The following is a 15,969-nucleotide window of genomic DNA, read 5'->3' on the forward strand; positions in this document are numbered from 1 at the left end:
TCAACAATCAGCATTTTTTTTTTTTTTATGTTTACATTTTGAGAATTGATCGGATATCGTTTTTATGGACAACATAGCCTACATGGACAGGCTGGCCTACCTCGTTGAAAACAAAGATTTAATTCACCATATGATATTTGGGTAACACTTTATAATAAGTCAACGCTTTTTGGCATTTACTAAGTGTCAACTAATAGTTAGTTAATTCTTTATAAAACATTTTGAAACATTAACAATACATTATTCAATAGTTAATAATCTTATTATTAAACACTATGTTGATCATTAATAAACACTGTTAAATATTATAGATTTTATTCATAATACAATTCATAAGGTGTTTGATAACTGCATTATCATACTTTATAGACAGCTTGTTAATATAGTTGCAAACCAGTAGTTTAAAAGGTGTTAGTGGTACATGAGCTGCTATAGAAAGCATTAGCAAATGGTGAACAAACCATTTACATTACCTTTACAAAGCATAAGTAAATAACTAACAACATATTTACTTATGTCTTTAATTCATGTACGCCAAGTAGAATACATTATGTACACCAATACTTAGCAGATATCTTAACAACTATTTTATAAAGACTTACTAATGATGCAACTTCTGATTAGTAATGCAAGTTATAAAGCATTCACTAACTGTTAGTTAAGGCTGTTGCGTGACCTAATCTAAAGTGTGAACTATCTATGCCTTATTAAACATTTATAAGTTATTTATTAAGGTATTCTTGTCCATTCTCGAACCTCACATTCACAAAGGCTGAACATACGTTTCTCAAAAGGAAACAGACACAACACAATGTGATACACAAAATTACTATTTTATTGAAGTAATGACAGGCATGTGTCTTACTAACTACTTAGCTCTAACGCTACTACAGTAGCCGAGAGTGACAGCGGTCGATACGTTAAAACCTCAGTTTGATATTTCCCGGCATGACCGAACGGTCGAGGTTAGTAAGTTGTTTATTATACGGCATTTTTAGCTCTTTTCATTTAAAACATGTCGTTTTGTCCAGCTCTACTCAAGTCTTCTCACGGTGTGTTTCAGGTGTTAGCACCTAGCAACCAATCTGAAATATGAGCAACCAAACCTAGCAATCTGCCTAGCGCTTGTCGTTTATCTCTCTGTGTTCACACTTTTCTGCTCTTTTAGAAAGTTAAGAATTTCCTCGTCGCTGTTGATGTCTTCACTGTCATCTGGTAAGTAAAACTTTTCAATCTTGCTCATTTTGAAGATGACATCAGCGGAGGGCAATAAGAACACGTATCAGACCGCAGATGAGGTCAATACGCGCATAGATATATATAAAGACTTAATACGCGGCTGGCATGACTACCCATTAGCCAATCAGAACGCTCGTACTGTTGTTGCAATTGAACCAATATGCTGTTCTTATTGGTTCAGAAGACGTTCTCAAAAGAGTTGTTGATATGTTACCTTGGAGATGTAGTGACATCACCAGTACAAGTGCAGCTGATTGCTCTGACAAGATGGCGTCTGCTCTAGATTCGCCGTGTTTGATTTGGGATCTTCCCGTATTGTTGTAGTATATAAGAAACCAAATGTTTACTCTTCGACAGGTCAGCAAACGCTTTGTCGCCTCAATTTGTTAAAACTATTTGAACGTTTTAACAAATCTCTGCTTTCAAAGGCGTTTGCAGACCTGTTGAGGAGTAGCTAAACATTTCCAGTTTATTACAGCCATTTTTGGAAAATAAAATACAGCTTTGGGTAACCAACTTTTATACCAATTCTACTGTATTGCTTCTTAATGGAAATAAAATACTATTTTATTACCCAGGTAAATAAATTAGCAGCTATTTCTTCTAAAAAACTAAAACAAACATCTATAGGCCTATAGTCTTTCTATAAATGCTTAATAAGGCATAAATAGTTCACACTTTAGATTAGGTCACGCAAAAGCCATAACTAACAGTTAGTAAATGCTTTATAACTTCCATTACTAATCAGAAGTTGCATCATTAGTAAGTCTTTATAAAATAGTTGTTAAGATATCTGCAAAGCATAGTGTACATCCTGTATTTGACTTGGCATACATTAATTAAAGACATAAGTAAATATGTTGTTAGTTATTTACTCATGCTTTATAAAGGTAATGTATATGGTTTGTTCACCATTTGCTAATGCTTTCTATACCAGCTCATGTACCATTAACACCTTTTAAACTACTGGTTTGCAACTATATTAACAAGCTGTCTATAAAGTATGATAATGCAGTTATCAAACACCTTATGAATTGTATTATGAATAAAATCCATAATTTTTAACAGTGTTTATTAATGATCAACATAGTGTTTAATAATAAGCTTATTAACTATTTAATAATGTATTGTTAATGTTTCAAAAGGTTTTATAAAGGATTAACTAACTATTAGTTAACACTTTGTAAATGCCAAAAAGCGTTGACTTATTATAAAGTGTTACCGATATTTGGATAAACAAACATGTTATAAAGATTTGACTACGTTAGTTGTGGGCTATCACTTAACACCCAACTTCACTACGCTGACCGGCCAACCATGTGTTTACCCCGATAAAAACGATATCCGATCAATTCTCAAAATGTAAACATTTAAAAATAAAAAATCCTGATTGTTGATTGTCAAACCAACATTTTTGTCCTGTGTGTAAGAGCGAGATAGACGATCTGTCATAGCCCCCAATCAAGCAGAAGAGAAATTTGTGAAGATTGACAACACAAAGTTAATCATCGAAGATGAAATGTAGCTTAGTCCTACATGGAGTTGTATGCCCCACAGCACGTATTTTACAAAGACTACGGCAACAAAAGCCAAACGTTTCCACGTTATGTTGGGAATGGGATGCTGTTGCAACGGTTGTTGGAGCAACAAGTTGCCTAATTAGACTGTAGCCTATGCCATGTTTATGTACCATGTCAGCTTGACATGTATAAAAGGAAAGCTCAGACAAGGTGAAAGGCTTGGTGACCGGCGTGGAGAAATGCGCGTCTAGTGTGAACAGCATCGCGCCATTCGGAGCAGATTGTGGCGCTTCAGGGCGCTTCGCAGCCAGTGTGTCCCAGGCGTTAGCTAGATTGAATCTATGGCTCTGGATTGATTGCAATGTCTGAACGTCAGTTTCCACGCCTACTGGCCTCCTCTCATTATCATATTGGGAACAATGAATGAATGAATGAATGAATAAATAAATGAATGAATAAATGAATAAATAAATATATATATCTATCAATAAATCAATCAATCAATAAATGAATAAATAAATGAATACAAAATAAATACATACATAAATGTAAAATATATGTAACTATTGATTGACAATTGTGCATTAATTAATACATATATTCGTTGATTTCTGTCTAAATGCATGTATGTGGACATTTATTTATTCATTCATTCATTTGTAAATATGGCAGGTTTGGTCCTCCATATTGTACTAATAGCTTTGTCCCCGGTCACTAGCCTGCTGCTTCGTCCTCGGTCACTGGCCTGCTGCTGGATTTGTAAATCGTGTTGGTCCGAGATCCTTTATCCTCTTTTTTTCTTCCAGCGAACGACTTGTGAAAGGTTTTTTTTGTAAATCTATGACAGAATTTGTTTTGACGCACCGCCACTGATTCACAAAACCTAAGTTTCTGCTAGCTATGCTGCTCTCGTAGATGCTTGTTCTGGTAACTAGGGGAATTTTAAAGGTCGCTGATGGTCACCGAATCAGTCCAATCGCGTTGAAGTAAGAACGATAGGAAACCATGTCATTGGTTAGGGCACAAAGATTTGCGCCCCAGAATCGAACTTTCAATCCGCCAATGAAAAGCTGTTCCTGCTGAAATGACAGCAAAAAGTTAATAGGCTGCAAGGTGAACCACGAAAAGTCTTTTAGAAAATGATTCCCGCTCCACAGTCTGGCATCTACACAATCTTTAGCTCATAAAAAAGAACGATTCGTGCTAAGCTACCAAAAAAAAGTTAGTCGCTGAAATTCCAGTCGATTATCGTTGCGTCTATGTTTTATGCAGAACTAGTTTCTTCAGAGCGTAATAGGATTTTGGTGGCACGGTTCGACACGTGATGGTTCTACAACAATAAGATAGCTGCTTTTTGTCAACATGGATGGATATGTTTGGCAAATAGTGGATGGGACCTTGCACGTAACAGAAATTCGGCCCCTGACAGTGTTTTGCATGTGATACACTACGGCTGCAAAAGTGCGTGTGAGACAGGCAGATGTTCATGTTTTTCTGCAGGACTGTGTTGCACAGACTTATGTCGTTGTTGTAATTGTGCCAACACAAAAGAAACTGAGGAACTGGGAGATAACTGTCCTGACACTGACAGTGAGGACTGAGTGTCCTTAATCTGTTATTCCTTATTCTGTTTTGTACAGTTTTATATATATTTCATATTTTTCATTACGATTGTTTTTATGGTTTATCGGTGTTTTCATTTGTGGAAGAATGAATGAATGAATGTTACAACAATGACATAAGTCTGTCCCCCCCCCCCCCCCCAGGTTAATGTAATAGCCTAGTTTAATAACTAATGTAATATTACACATATTTTCGTACTATTTCCCCTAAAGCATTAAGTTTAGGCTACTTAGAGACCTTCCACTCATAAAGTATGTTCTAAATGGCATAAATGCTGCCAATTATTAATTGACGTATTAATAATTGACGTTGGTCAGTAGCCTATCGATTAAGGTACTCGAAAGCATGTACACTGTCTGCTTCATTTGAGCTTGATAGGCTAAGCATTCTGTAGCAAATAATAACAATAAACCCACTATTTATTAATTAAAACTACTTCTGCATAGTAATGCACCGAAAATACAAACATAAGCAAAGGCAACAATCGCTATCGAATCAACAGACATGTGCAATTTAGCTAGCAGGGGAATAATACAGATCACCAGTTAACTTAATTTAAATGAGTAAGAATATAGACTAATAGGCAATAACAGGCTTAAATTAACTGACAAGTTAGCTATACGACTTCTCAAAGACGCACAATCTCAACTGCGGTGTGAAGCGCGTATCCATGCTATTCTCCGACATGCACTCTAACAATCACATAGACGTCCTAAAATTTTGTACAGCCCTATTTCTGATACCATAGCGGCAGAAATGTAGTCGTGGCGGGCTGCCACGGCAAAATAAACATAGGAAACACTAACGTGCAAGGTCCCATCCTCTATTTGACAACCATATTAGACATTTTCTGACCATATCCATCCAAGTTGACAAAAAGCAGCTACCTTATTGGTGTAGAAGGATCACGTGTCGAACCGTGCCACCAAAATCCTATTACGCTCTGAAGAAACTAGTTCTGCATAAAACATAGATGCATCGACAATCGACTGGAATTTCAGCGCCAAACTTTTTTTTGGTAGCTTAGCAGGACTCGTTCTTTTTTATGAGCTAAAGATTGTGTAGATGCCAGACTGTGAAGCGGGTTGAAACGATAACAGGGTTCACCTTACGGCCTATAACTAGCTTCCATAGACTTTGCTGTTACGGCGCCCTTCACCTGAAGGAGGGGCTTTTCTCAGTAATGACGAATGGCAATATATTATGTTTGGTCACATTTAAGTGGTTGTTGTCAGGGGCTTACGGTCTCCCACACACATTTAACGCGTAAACACGGTACATTTCTTAGTTTTATTATTTTGTATTTAATGTTTTTTGACATGTCTTTTGACATATTTTCAAAATAGTGGGGCGGCGCACTTGCGCCCACTATTGACGCACCGCCACTGACCTTGACCCTTGCAGTAGGATTATTGTATAATGCTTGTATGGTTTTAATAATCCTGGCATGGAAACCAAATCTATATAGAACTCTGTAAAGAAAAACCCAATCGACGGAGTCAAAAGCCTTCTCAGCATCTATACTAATTACTATTGCTTCCATTTTGTTTTTTTGTTATATGATTAATAATATGTAACGTCCTTCGAATATTGTCTTGTGTTTGACGTTGTTGTATGAAACCTGTCTGATCGTTGTGGATCAACTTAGTCATAAACTTTTCAAGTCTTCTGGCCATAATAGAGGTGAACATCCTATAATCTATATTTAAAACAGATATTGGTCTATATGACGCACACTCCGTTCTATCCTTGCCTTCCTTTGGAATGGCAGAAATAATGGCCTCCTTCCAACTAGGAGGTGTTTGTGCCTTTTCCAGGACCCAGTTTAGTGTAGGAAGCATGATAGGAATCAAGTCATTTTTAAACTCCTTGTACCACTCAGCTGTGTAGCCATCAGAACCTGGAGCTTTACCTACTTTAAGTCTGTTTATTGTTGCTTGCAGTTCGTTTTCTGTTATCTCCGCGATTAACTCTTGGTTTTGCTCTTCATTAAGAGTGGGTAATTTCAGGGTGTTCAAGAAAGTATCAATATGGGCTATGTCACCTCCTGGGACTCTTTTATATAATTTTTTGTAAAATGCTTCAAATGCTTCATGAATCTCACTTAGTTTGTTCTTGACCTCCTTCGTTCTAGGGTGTTGTATTTTATGAACTGTATTTTCAGCTAGTTTTTTCTTCAGTTTCCATGCCAGTATTTTCATTGATTTTGGGCCACTTTCATAATGTCTCTGTTTCAGATACATGAGGTTTCTTTTAATGTCTTGTGTGGTTAAACTTCTGATTTCATTTCTGATTTTCTCCATTTCCTGAAATGTATTTCCATCTGAATTGGTCTCATGTTTTGATTCTAAATTCTTCAGTTTTTGTTGTAGGTCCTCTAGAGCCTTTTTCTCTTTGTCTTTTCTTATGTGAGGCTATTGTTATACATTTAGTCATTTAGCAGACGCTCTTATCCAGAGCGAGTAATATATATAATTTTCCCCCTTAAAACAGCTTTCATAGTATCCCATAATATAGGAGGTGAGACCTCATCATTATCATTAAATTCTAGGAAGTCACTAATTTATTTTCTAATATTTTTTGTGTAAATTTGTGAGTCATATTTTCATAATGACATGCGTTGAACAATCTCACACTTGCCGGATTGGGCATGTGCCCATCACAGCCCTGGTGAAAGTCTGGAGCTCACCACTGCAGAGTGGCCCAGTGAGGCTTATCAGAGCCCTGCTGGAACTTGCTGGCATCTACTGTCAACTGTCTGTGAGTGCTGAGTGATGGCCGTCAGACTGGCCTCATGTACTGCAGTGTCTAAATGGCCTCATGTACTGCAGTCTGTCTAAGTGGCCCTGCCTCTCTTCTCTGGCTCGCCACAGGACTGTACATTAGAACCTGCTGACCTTGCAGAGAGATGGGAACATAGCTAAGATCATACAGGACCACAAATATCAAGAACCAGTCAGCTGCAATGCTTTCTTTAACCCAGTATACCTCATGTAGGTGGCCAGAGCTTCTCAAACTTGTTCAATCTTGAAACATGAAAAACTGTTTCACCCCTCTCTTCTCTCTAATTATAATCTTGACACTCTTTCAACAGCAATGTACAATATTCGGTAACACTTTATAATAAGTCAACGCTTTTTGGCATTTACTAAGTGTTAACTAATAGTTAGTTAATTCTTTATAAAACATTTTTAAACATTAACAATACATTATTAAATAGTTAATAATCTTATTATTAAACACTATGTTGATCATTAATAAACACTGTTAAATATTATGGATTTTATTCATAATACAGTTCATAAGGTGTTTGATAACTGCATTATCATACTTTATAGACAGCTTGTTAATATAGTTGCAAACCAGTAGTTTAAAAGGTGTTAGTGGTACATGAGCTGCTTTAGAAAGAATTAGCAAATGGTGAACAAACCATTTACGTTACCTTTACAAAGCATGAGTAAATAACTAACAACATATTTACTTATGTCTTTAATTAATATACGCCAAGTCGAATACATTATGTACACCAATACTTAGCAGATATCTTAACAACTATTTTATAAAGACTTACTAATGATGCAACTACTGATTAGTAATGCAAGTTATAAAGCACTTACTAACTGTTAGTTAAGGCTGTTGCGTGACCTAATCTAAAGTGTGAACTATCTATGCCTTATTAAAGATTTATAAGTTATTTATTAAGGTATTCTTGTCCATTCTCGAACCTCACATTCACAAAGGCTGAACATACGTTTCTCAAAAGGAAACAGACACAACACAATGTGATACACAAAATTACTATTTTATTGAAGTAATGACAGGCATGTGTCTTACTAACTACTTACCTCTACTAGCCGAGAGTGACAGCGGTCGATACGTTAAAACCTCAGTTTGATATTTCCCGGCATGACCGAATGGTCGAGGTTAGTAAGTTGTTTATTATATGGCATTTTTAGCTCTTTTCATTTAAAACATGTCGTTTTGTTCAGCTCTAGTCTCAAGTCTTCTCACGGTGTGTTTCAGGTGTTAGCACCTAGCAACCAATCTGAAATCTGAGCAACCAAACCTAGCAGGTTTGGGCCTGCTAGGTTAGACAAGATGGCGTCTGCTCCAGATTCGCCGTGTTTGATTTGAGATCTTCCCACGTATTGTTGTAGTATATAAGAAAACAAATGTTTACTCTTCGACAGGTCAGCAAATGCTTTGTCGCCTCAATTTGTTAAAACGATTTGTTTGTAAACCTCGACCTACGGTCTCGGTTAACAAACGTTTTAACAAATCTCTGCTTTCAAAGGCGTTTGCAGACCTGTCGAGGAGTAGCTAAACATTTGCAGTTTATTACAGCCATTTTTGGAAAATAATATACAGCTTTGGGTAACCAACTTTTATACCAATTCTACTGTATTGCTTCTTAATGGAAATAAACTACTATTTTATTACCCAGGTAAATAAATTAACAGCTATTTCTTCTAAAAAACTAAAACACAACATCTATAGGCCTATAGTCTTTTTATAAATGCTTAATAAGGCATAAATAGTTCACACTTTAAATTAGCTCACGCAAAAGCCTTAACTAACAGTTAGTAAATGCTTTATAACTTGCATTACTAATCAGAAGTTGCATCATTAGTAAGTCTTTATAAAATAGTTGTTAAGATATCTGCAAAGCATAGTGTACATCCTGTATTCGACTTGGCATACATTAATTAAAGACATAAGTAAATATGTTGTTAGTTATTTACTCATGCTTTATAAAGGTATTGTAAATGGTTTGTTCACCATTTGCTAATGCTTTCTATACCAGCTCATGTACCATTAACACCTTTTAAACTACTGGTTTGCAACTATATTAACAAGCTGTCTATAAAGTATGATAATGCAGTTATCAAACACCTTATGAATTGTATTATGAATAAAATACATAATTTTTAACAGTGTTTATTAATGATCAACATAGTGTTTAATAATAAGCTTATTAACTATTTAATAATGTATTGTTAATGTTTCAAAATGTTTTATAAAGGATTAACTAACTATTAGTTAACACTTTGTAAATGCCAAAAAGCGTTGACTTATTATAAAGTGTTACCCAATATTCTTCTCTCCTCATCCCCCAATCCCCCAGTGTCTTGACACCCTTTTATGGGGTTATGCCTCACAGTCATAAAACCACAGTTAAAATATTAATAAACTTTCTCTTTATTATTACCCAGAATGCAGTATCACCACCCTCTTACCCACCTGGCACTACCTGACATGTTGATAAAAATTCCCATAAAATGAACCTGCGATTGTGTTGTTGCTAATTACGCCAACACACTTGTTTATGTTGTCAGATGCAGTCCCCTGTTGGTGACAACTCTACCAGGACTGAAAGGGATGTTTGTGTAATTACTGGTCATGGAAAGAGAAATGCGTGAGTTTGCATTCATATTTCTACAACTGCATGTCTATAGATAATGAGTAAGTGGAACAAGACAAGCAAACAAGGTTTGACAGTAACAGTCCTTGGGATTGGTTATTACTTGTTTCCTGTCATGAGTGGTTGGTTTGTCTTTGACAAAACGCACCTCTGTGATACATAGCCTCTAAATTATGTGTACAAATGACAAAAAACACTATTAACATCAAAGCAAATGAATGAGTGTAGTTAGACAAATAAAATCGCAGTGTAGCGTTTGACAATGCTGTGAAACGGCATATTCAGGGGCTTGCTCTCTGCTGAAGCTCTACACTGAGTCTTCTATTGTGGGGTGTATCAGGGATGGTCAGGAGGGTCAGTACAGGGGCTAAGTGGATGACTTTGTTGGCTGGTGTGGGAGGAACTGCCTGCAGCTCATCATCTCCAAGACGAATGAGATGGTTGTGAATTTCCCGAGGACTAGGCCCCCTCGATGCCTGTTCTCACCCAGGAGTCTGGTTTAGGATCAATATTTCTGTATTATTTATATACTGACACTCATCTGTCCAGTATTACATCACCTGTGTGTCTCTCTGTGTGTCACCTGTATTGTTTTGTGTGTATGACCCTGTGAATCAACAGCTCTACATATTTTATGCATCGGGATTTTATATTATTTTCATTTTGTATATTTTGAATATATATTTTAGTATTTTGGATTGTGTATTTTTGTTCTGGTAGCCTGTTTGTTTGTTTATTTTCTGTTTCTTCTATTTATATGTTGCCTGATGCAACGCTGCAATATCCCCTCAGGGTGAATAAAGTACCAATACAACTACTGCTAATAAACTGTTGGGTGCATGTTTGCCTATGCAGATTGACTTGAATCTTCTACGAAACAATAAACATAGGACTCTGTCAATTGTATATGTGCCCATGAAGTGATGCTGGCTATTTAGCATCTAGTTATAGACCTTCTTTGTAGCGTTGATCTGTGTCTGGGCATGGCACAGAACTAAGCCATTTATGTTCTTATGGTTGCGCATGGTTCCATGAAAGGCCTGCTTTTCTGTCTCTTTGATCTGTTGTGATAATGAACTTGTTTGTTTGCAAGCACATGACACCAGGGGAATATGGGAATTTGGGACTCCATGAATGTTTCATGATATAGGAGCAAACGTGGGATGTCTGGGACCCCTCTTGCTCCCATAGCAATCGAAGATGAATGCTGGAGACAAGCTGTGGGGATAGCCTTTCAAGTTATTGTAAAATAATGAGAAAAATAGTGAAAGAACGTTGTGTGTATATTCTGTGAGGTCACATGCTGGATCAGACAGTGAATACTAACAGTCAGGTAGCCAGGAGACAGGGATAACTATTAGGAAGGATCTCTCAGGAATGTAAACCTTGCTCACCACTGACTTACCTCGGGTGTTGAAGAGGCGTGACTTCCTGCAGACGTATGTCACTTCTTGTTGACACTGCTCGGACCCGGCTACGAGGGCACCTAGTTGGTCAGACGAGGCGCTGTAGTTGAAGCTCATAATGTACGGCTTCAGGATGGAGGAACCCTGGACTCTCACTGGACCTGAGTTGTTGTGGGTCACCACTGTCCACACTTTGTCATCTGCACACAAACACACACACACATAGATGCAAGCAGACATGTTTGACTACTAATATGTTGGCCTGTGACCCACAGACACAGGTGACATCCTCCTACGTGAACATGACAACAAGAACATTTTTTAAAAGAAACTACATGTATTGTGAATACATTAACAGAATTCCTGAGGGACTTATTCACCACTGAGCGCAGTAATCCATGTCTGATAGGAAGCTGATGGAAGAGATTGCCCATATGTGCTCCCTCCATGGGTTAACAGTTTACGTGATTAATTGAGGTGAAGACTCCAATTCATTTCCATCCTCCATTTAGTATGTATTATAGGGATTTTGTGTTTACCTTGCCTAAGAGAAAATCCTTCTCCACTTTGCGATAATTCACATCCCAGGTTGTCAAGCTGAGAGTTATTTACATCTCTAATGGATTCTTTAATTGAGGTCAACCTGAGGCAACTTACTGCAAAATGATTAGGATTTGGGGGTTGTGGGGGGTTGGGTTGAGAGGAAAACACATTGTGATATAGAGCTATACTATCACTAGACAGCAGCCACCTCCGTAATGACTTCAATGTTGCATTAACCTCTGTAAAGGTCATGGCTGGGAGCCGGTGACAGGGTGGTGATGGATATTGTCTTGGGCGCCAACAATGTGCTCTCTGTCCTGCACCGCCGCCAAGCCCTGGCCCTCCCCTCTCTCGGGATGCTGGATTTACTCCATGTGGATTAACCTTTATGGACGAGTGTAATTTTAGGACATGCTTTGGGGATATGCAGATGCCCACAAAACACTGCTTGTTGAGGAGGGAGAAGCTTGTCCCTGGCCACGGGCGGGGCCCATATCGAATTAGCCCAAACGATTTTCTGCTGGGTAGTGAACTGTCAGCTGTCAGTCGTGCTGTGGATCAATGCAATGTGATCTGTGAGCGAACAGAGCTGATATTATATACTGTATCCCTCTTGTGGAATGATCTCAGAGGTCCCTGAGGGAAACTGGCAGAGTTGAGGCACTGACTGCCCCGCCAAGCCCATGATCTCGCCCATGACCTCGCTCTTACTCTGACTCACCTGTCATGTTGCAGTAGACTTGTGTGGGCCCCAGAGGTCCACTTCCGTCTGGATCAATGGAGAAGTAGCCCGAGGAGCTGCCCACCTGTCTGTAGGCCTCGCAGGACGCCTCATAGATAGCTGGAAGGAAAACAGACTCAAACTGTCTCCAATATGGTCAACCGAAAAAAAATACAAATAAACATAAAGATTTAGTGACCTAAAACACTGTGTAACAGACACCAAAAGGTATTTTTGTATTTTTTTGCTAATGCAAGTAAACCTCCATGCAAAGATTTTGCAGAGTCCATGTGATAAAAAATTGTGTCACACTTAAGAATGACCTCCTGAAAAAGATTATCTCCAAAATATTTATTATTACACACTAATTCCACAGACGGAGAGCACAGCACAGAGGAAACACAGTATGCTACGAGGATACTTTATGGATCATAAAGCAGAGTGAGGATACTGTAGACCTGACCGTAGCCTCAAAACATTTAGCATCCGAGAGCATGTGCTGTTAGAGCAATTTTTATTCAGGTGGTGTTCCGTTTCCGTCACGTTGGCCCCGACATGCAAGGACAACTGCATCCACTGGTGTGTAAACAAGGAATCAGTATTCTAGAGCAAGGATTTTCACACAAGGATTCACATGCCATGCTCTGAGGTGAATATCAAAGGAGAGGCTGGGTATGTCAAGAGGCAGACGGAGAGAGAAAAAGGAGAAACTTCCATATGTTGGATGGAAGCTTCTGAAGAGTTGCTGAAAGATTTAGAGGCAGGAGAGAACTGCGGAATTAATCTACAGGTCACAGTGGCTTGAACCAGCGTTGCTCTCTGCAGTTTGTTCTTGTAATTGAGCTGTGTTATGTTGACAGCACAGGACACAGGAGTGATGGTTTGCTTTGTTTGCTCAAGCTACATAACAACATGGCAAATCTTCTGGTCTGGCCTGGCTTGTTTGGCTCAAAATACTCTAACGTGATTTGCAGAAAGGGTGTGTAAGGTGTATGGGTGTGTGTCGGCTCACAGTTATGGCAGGTAGCTCCAGAGTATCCTGTTCCTGAGCAGTCACAGCTCAAGGTGGTCCAGGACTGGGAACACTGACCACCGTGCTCACACAGGTTCGGAAGACATCTGGAGAAAAAAGAGAAAGTGAGTTGAAGAGCGATTGCTAAAGAGAGAGATATTGTATGTTCTATCTACACATACTCTGTCTTCATTCCAGTTTGGGCTTTTCTCACCAGGCAGCATTCTTGGTGATCTCACAAGAGTAAAAAGACGGTTCCTTCCTTACTTTGCAATGTCAGACACTTTCATCAGGCAATAAAATCAACAACCCCAAAAAATATCAAATGAAGAAAGAGTAAAGACAGATTTGTTGACAACAAAATTGATGTCCTTAAAAGCCTACAAAACATATAAAGAACTGCCAAGCTTTTGTGTTATGTAAAAAAAAGGACAGACATTTGTGTGTCTTCCTCTGAACCTTTCATTATCAGTTAAGCAGCTCCCGGCTTACAAAAATATTCTTCATTACCCTGCCATTATCAAGACACGCTCTTGCACCCAAATAGTCTGAAAGCAAGATAAACACAATTTAAACATTTCCTATGCAATAGTTTTTTTATTCTTTATTTAGTCTTTTTCATAAATCCCATACAATTTGTCTTAGTATCTACTCAGATTGAGGGGCAAGTGAAAAGCAAACACTCATCGGGGAAGCGCATCTAAAAAAAGAAAGCGTCATCATGTCAACCTACCGCTTGTTTACGGGATGTGAACAGCCTGTGCTTTACGGAAATTCCAAACCACGCTTCTTCTGATTAATAGTCCCTTCCTAGAGCCTCCTTGAGTTACGCATAATTGCCAGCCTTTCAAGCACGCATCTATAATTTCATACACTTTCGTCTCTCTCCCATTAATTGCCATAGAGCGAGGCGACCGCGCCAAGGATAAGGTTTCAGGCCTTGGTTTAATTACCACCAAGCTATTCCCATTGTTGTGTTTGCAGGATGCCCTGCCCTTACATATCATGAAATTACAGTAGCCAGTGCTCAGAAGTGCACACTTGCAATAAATTGAGCCATGCAGTTTGATTGGACACAGGGAAAGGAGATTAACACTCGTAAAGGTTAATCTCCCGCTCTTTTTAATGAAGCTGCACTTCGCTTAGATACGCCAATGCTGGAGTGAGAACACACATCAACAGAATGGATTTACAGAACATTGAACAAAACCGAACATAAACCTTGCCCTTACACCGCATGATGACTACATGAAATGCTTATAGTAGGAGATATGACATGGTTGTGGACTACACAGCCATGATTTTTTATGCTAGGGGTTTTGACAGCAGGTCATAACAGTACTCTGAGTCAAAGAACATTTTGTCTCAGATCTCATTTAATCTTGCCATAAGCCTGCAGCTCACACCTTTGCGCCATTTAAAACACATCCTGGCAGCTCTGAAAAACCTCAGCTAGTCTGGGTCTGACATCTTGTTTGTTTGACATCTTGTTTGTTTGTTTGTCTCCTCATCCATACTGTACGACACTACACATAACTTGCAGGATTCATTCAAGGTATCACTGTATATTACAGTGCACCTCTGACTGAGGGGAAGGAGACAGACTTCTGATGGCAGGAGCTGCTTGTTAGCAGGGAAGTTGCTACACAGCTAACAACAGTGTGTAATTGGACGACCCTGTCAGAGAGTGCCGACTGGCCGAGCTGTCGAGAGGTCCAGAACCCCAACTGTGCAGGATGGCATGGCAAGAAGACAGGAGAGGACGGCAGGAAAGTGTGGGCAGGATAGCAGGGCAGGAGAGAAGTAATTCCCCATAATGAGAAAGAGCTCACATTACCTACCATCTCTACCTAACCATTTATTTCCATTTCTGCTGTTCCTAACCATCTGATAATCTCTACCTAACAATATCTACCGAACCATCTTTAGCCATCTCACTATAGCCTTCTCTACCAAATGAGAGTCTATCTATTGAGGAGGTTTAATAAAAGGAACAGCTTTACCTGTCATGTATGCCACATGTGTCAAACTGAAGCTCGTTGTGGCTTCCCAGCAGGCCTTGCTGGATGTGGTTGAGGTTGATTGGCTGGCTGTTGATGACAATGAGACGCATGCATCCCTGGAATGCCAGTGTGGGGTTCCTGCAGCCCGAGACACTCTGGGAAGAGGGACAACCTGAAGGAAGCATCATTTCACATGAAACTATATTAATCGTACCAAGCACATTGAATCTGTTTTGATGTTTGAAAAACCCATTTCAAACTGTCTTCCCCCACCCCCCTCTTCCTCAGCCTCAGCCTCCTTTTTGAGAATGTTTAAAAGAAGGGTTGAGGCAAGGATCATCTCCTTGCATGCACTTGAGATAGAGGCTAGGATTATGAGGCAGGGACATGATTGTTCTGAACACACACTACAACAGGACCACCAAACAGTGGACAGTCCCACTGCAAACATCTCCTAGGAGAAGGAGAGTAAGAGATATG

General features: G+C 38.9%; 1 protein-coding gene across 1 annotated transcript in view; it reads right to left on the reverse strand.

Annotated features, from left to right (window-relative positions):
* The window catches only part of LOC134017535 (contactin-associated protein-like 5), a 57,019-nt gene that overhangs the window by 14,092 nt on the left and 26,958 nt on the right, over window positions 1–15,969 (reverse strand). Inside the window, exons 10-13 of the mRNA XM_062457259.1 lie at window positions 15,490–15,661; window positions 13,487–13,593; window positions 12,475–12,594; window positions 11,210–11,410 (exon numbers count right to left, since the gene is read on the reverse strand). Of these exons, the coding sequence (XP_062313243.1) occupies window positions 11,210–11,410; window positions 12,475–12,594; window positions 13,487–13,593; window positions 15,490–15,661 (600 nt within the window). The remainder of the gene's footprint in view (window positions 1–11,209; window positions 11,411–12,474; window positions 12,595–13,486; window positions 13,594–15,489; window positions 15,662–15,969) is intronic.

This window comes from Osmerus eperlanus, chromosome 3, assembly GCF_963692335.1.
Source record: "Osmerus eperlanus chromosome 3, fOsmEpe2.1, whole genome shotgun sequence".
Classification (NCBI taxonomy): Eukaryota; Metazoa; Chordata; class Actinopteri; order Osmeriformes; family Osmeridae; genus Osmerus; species Osmerus eperlanus.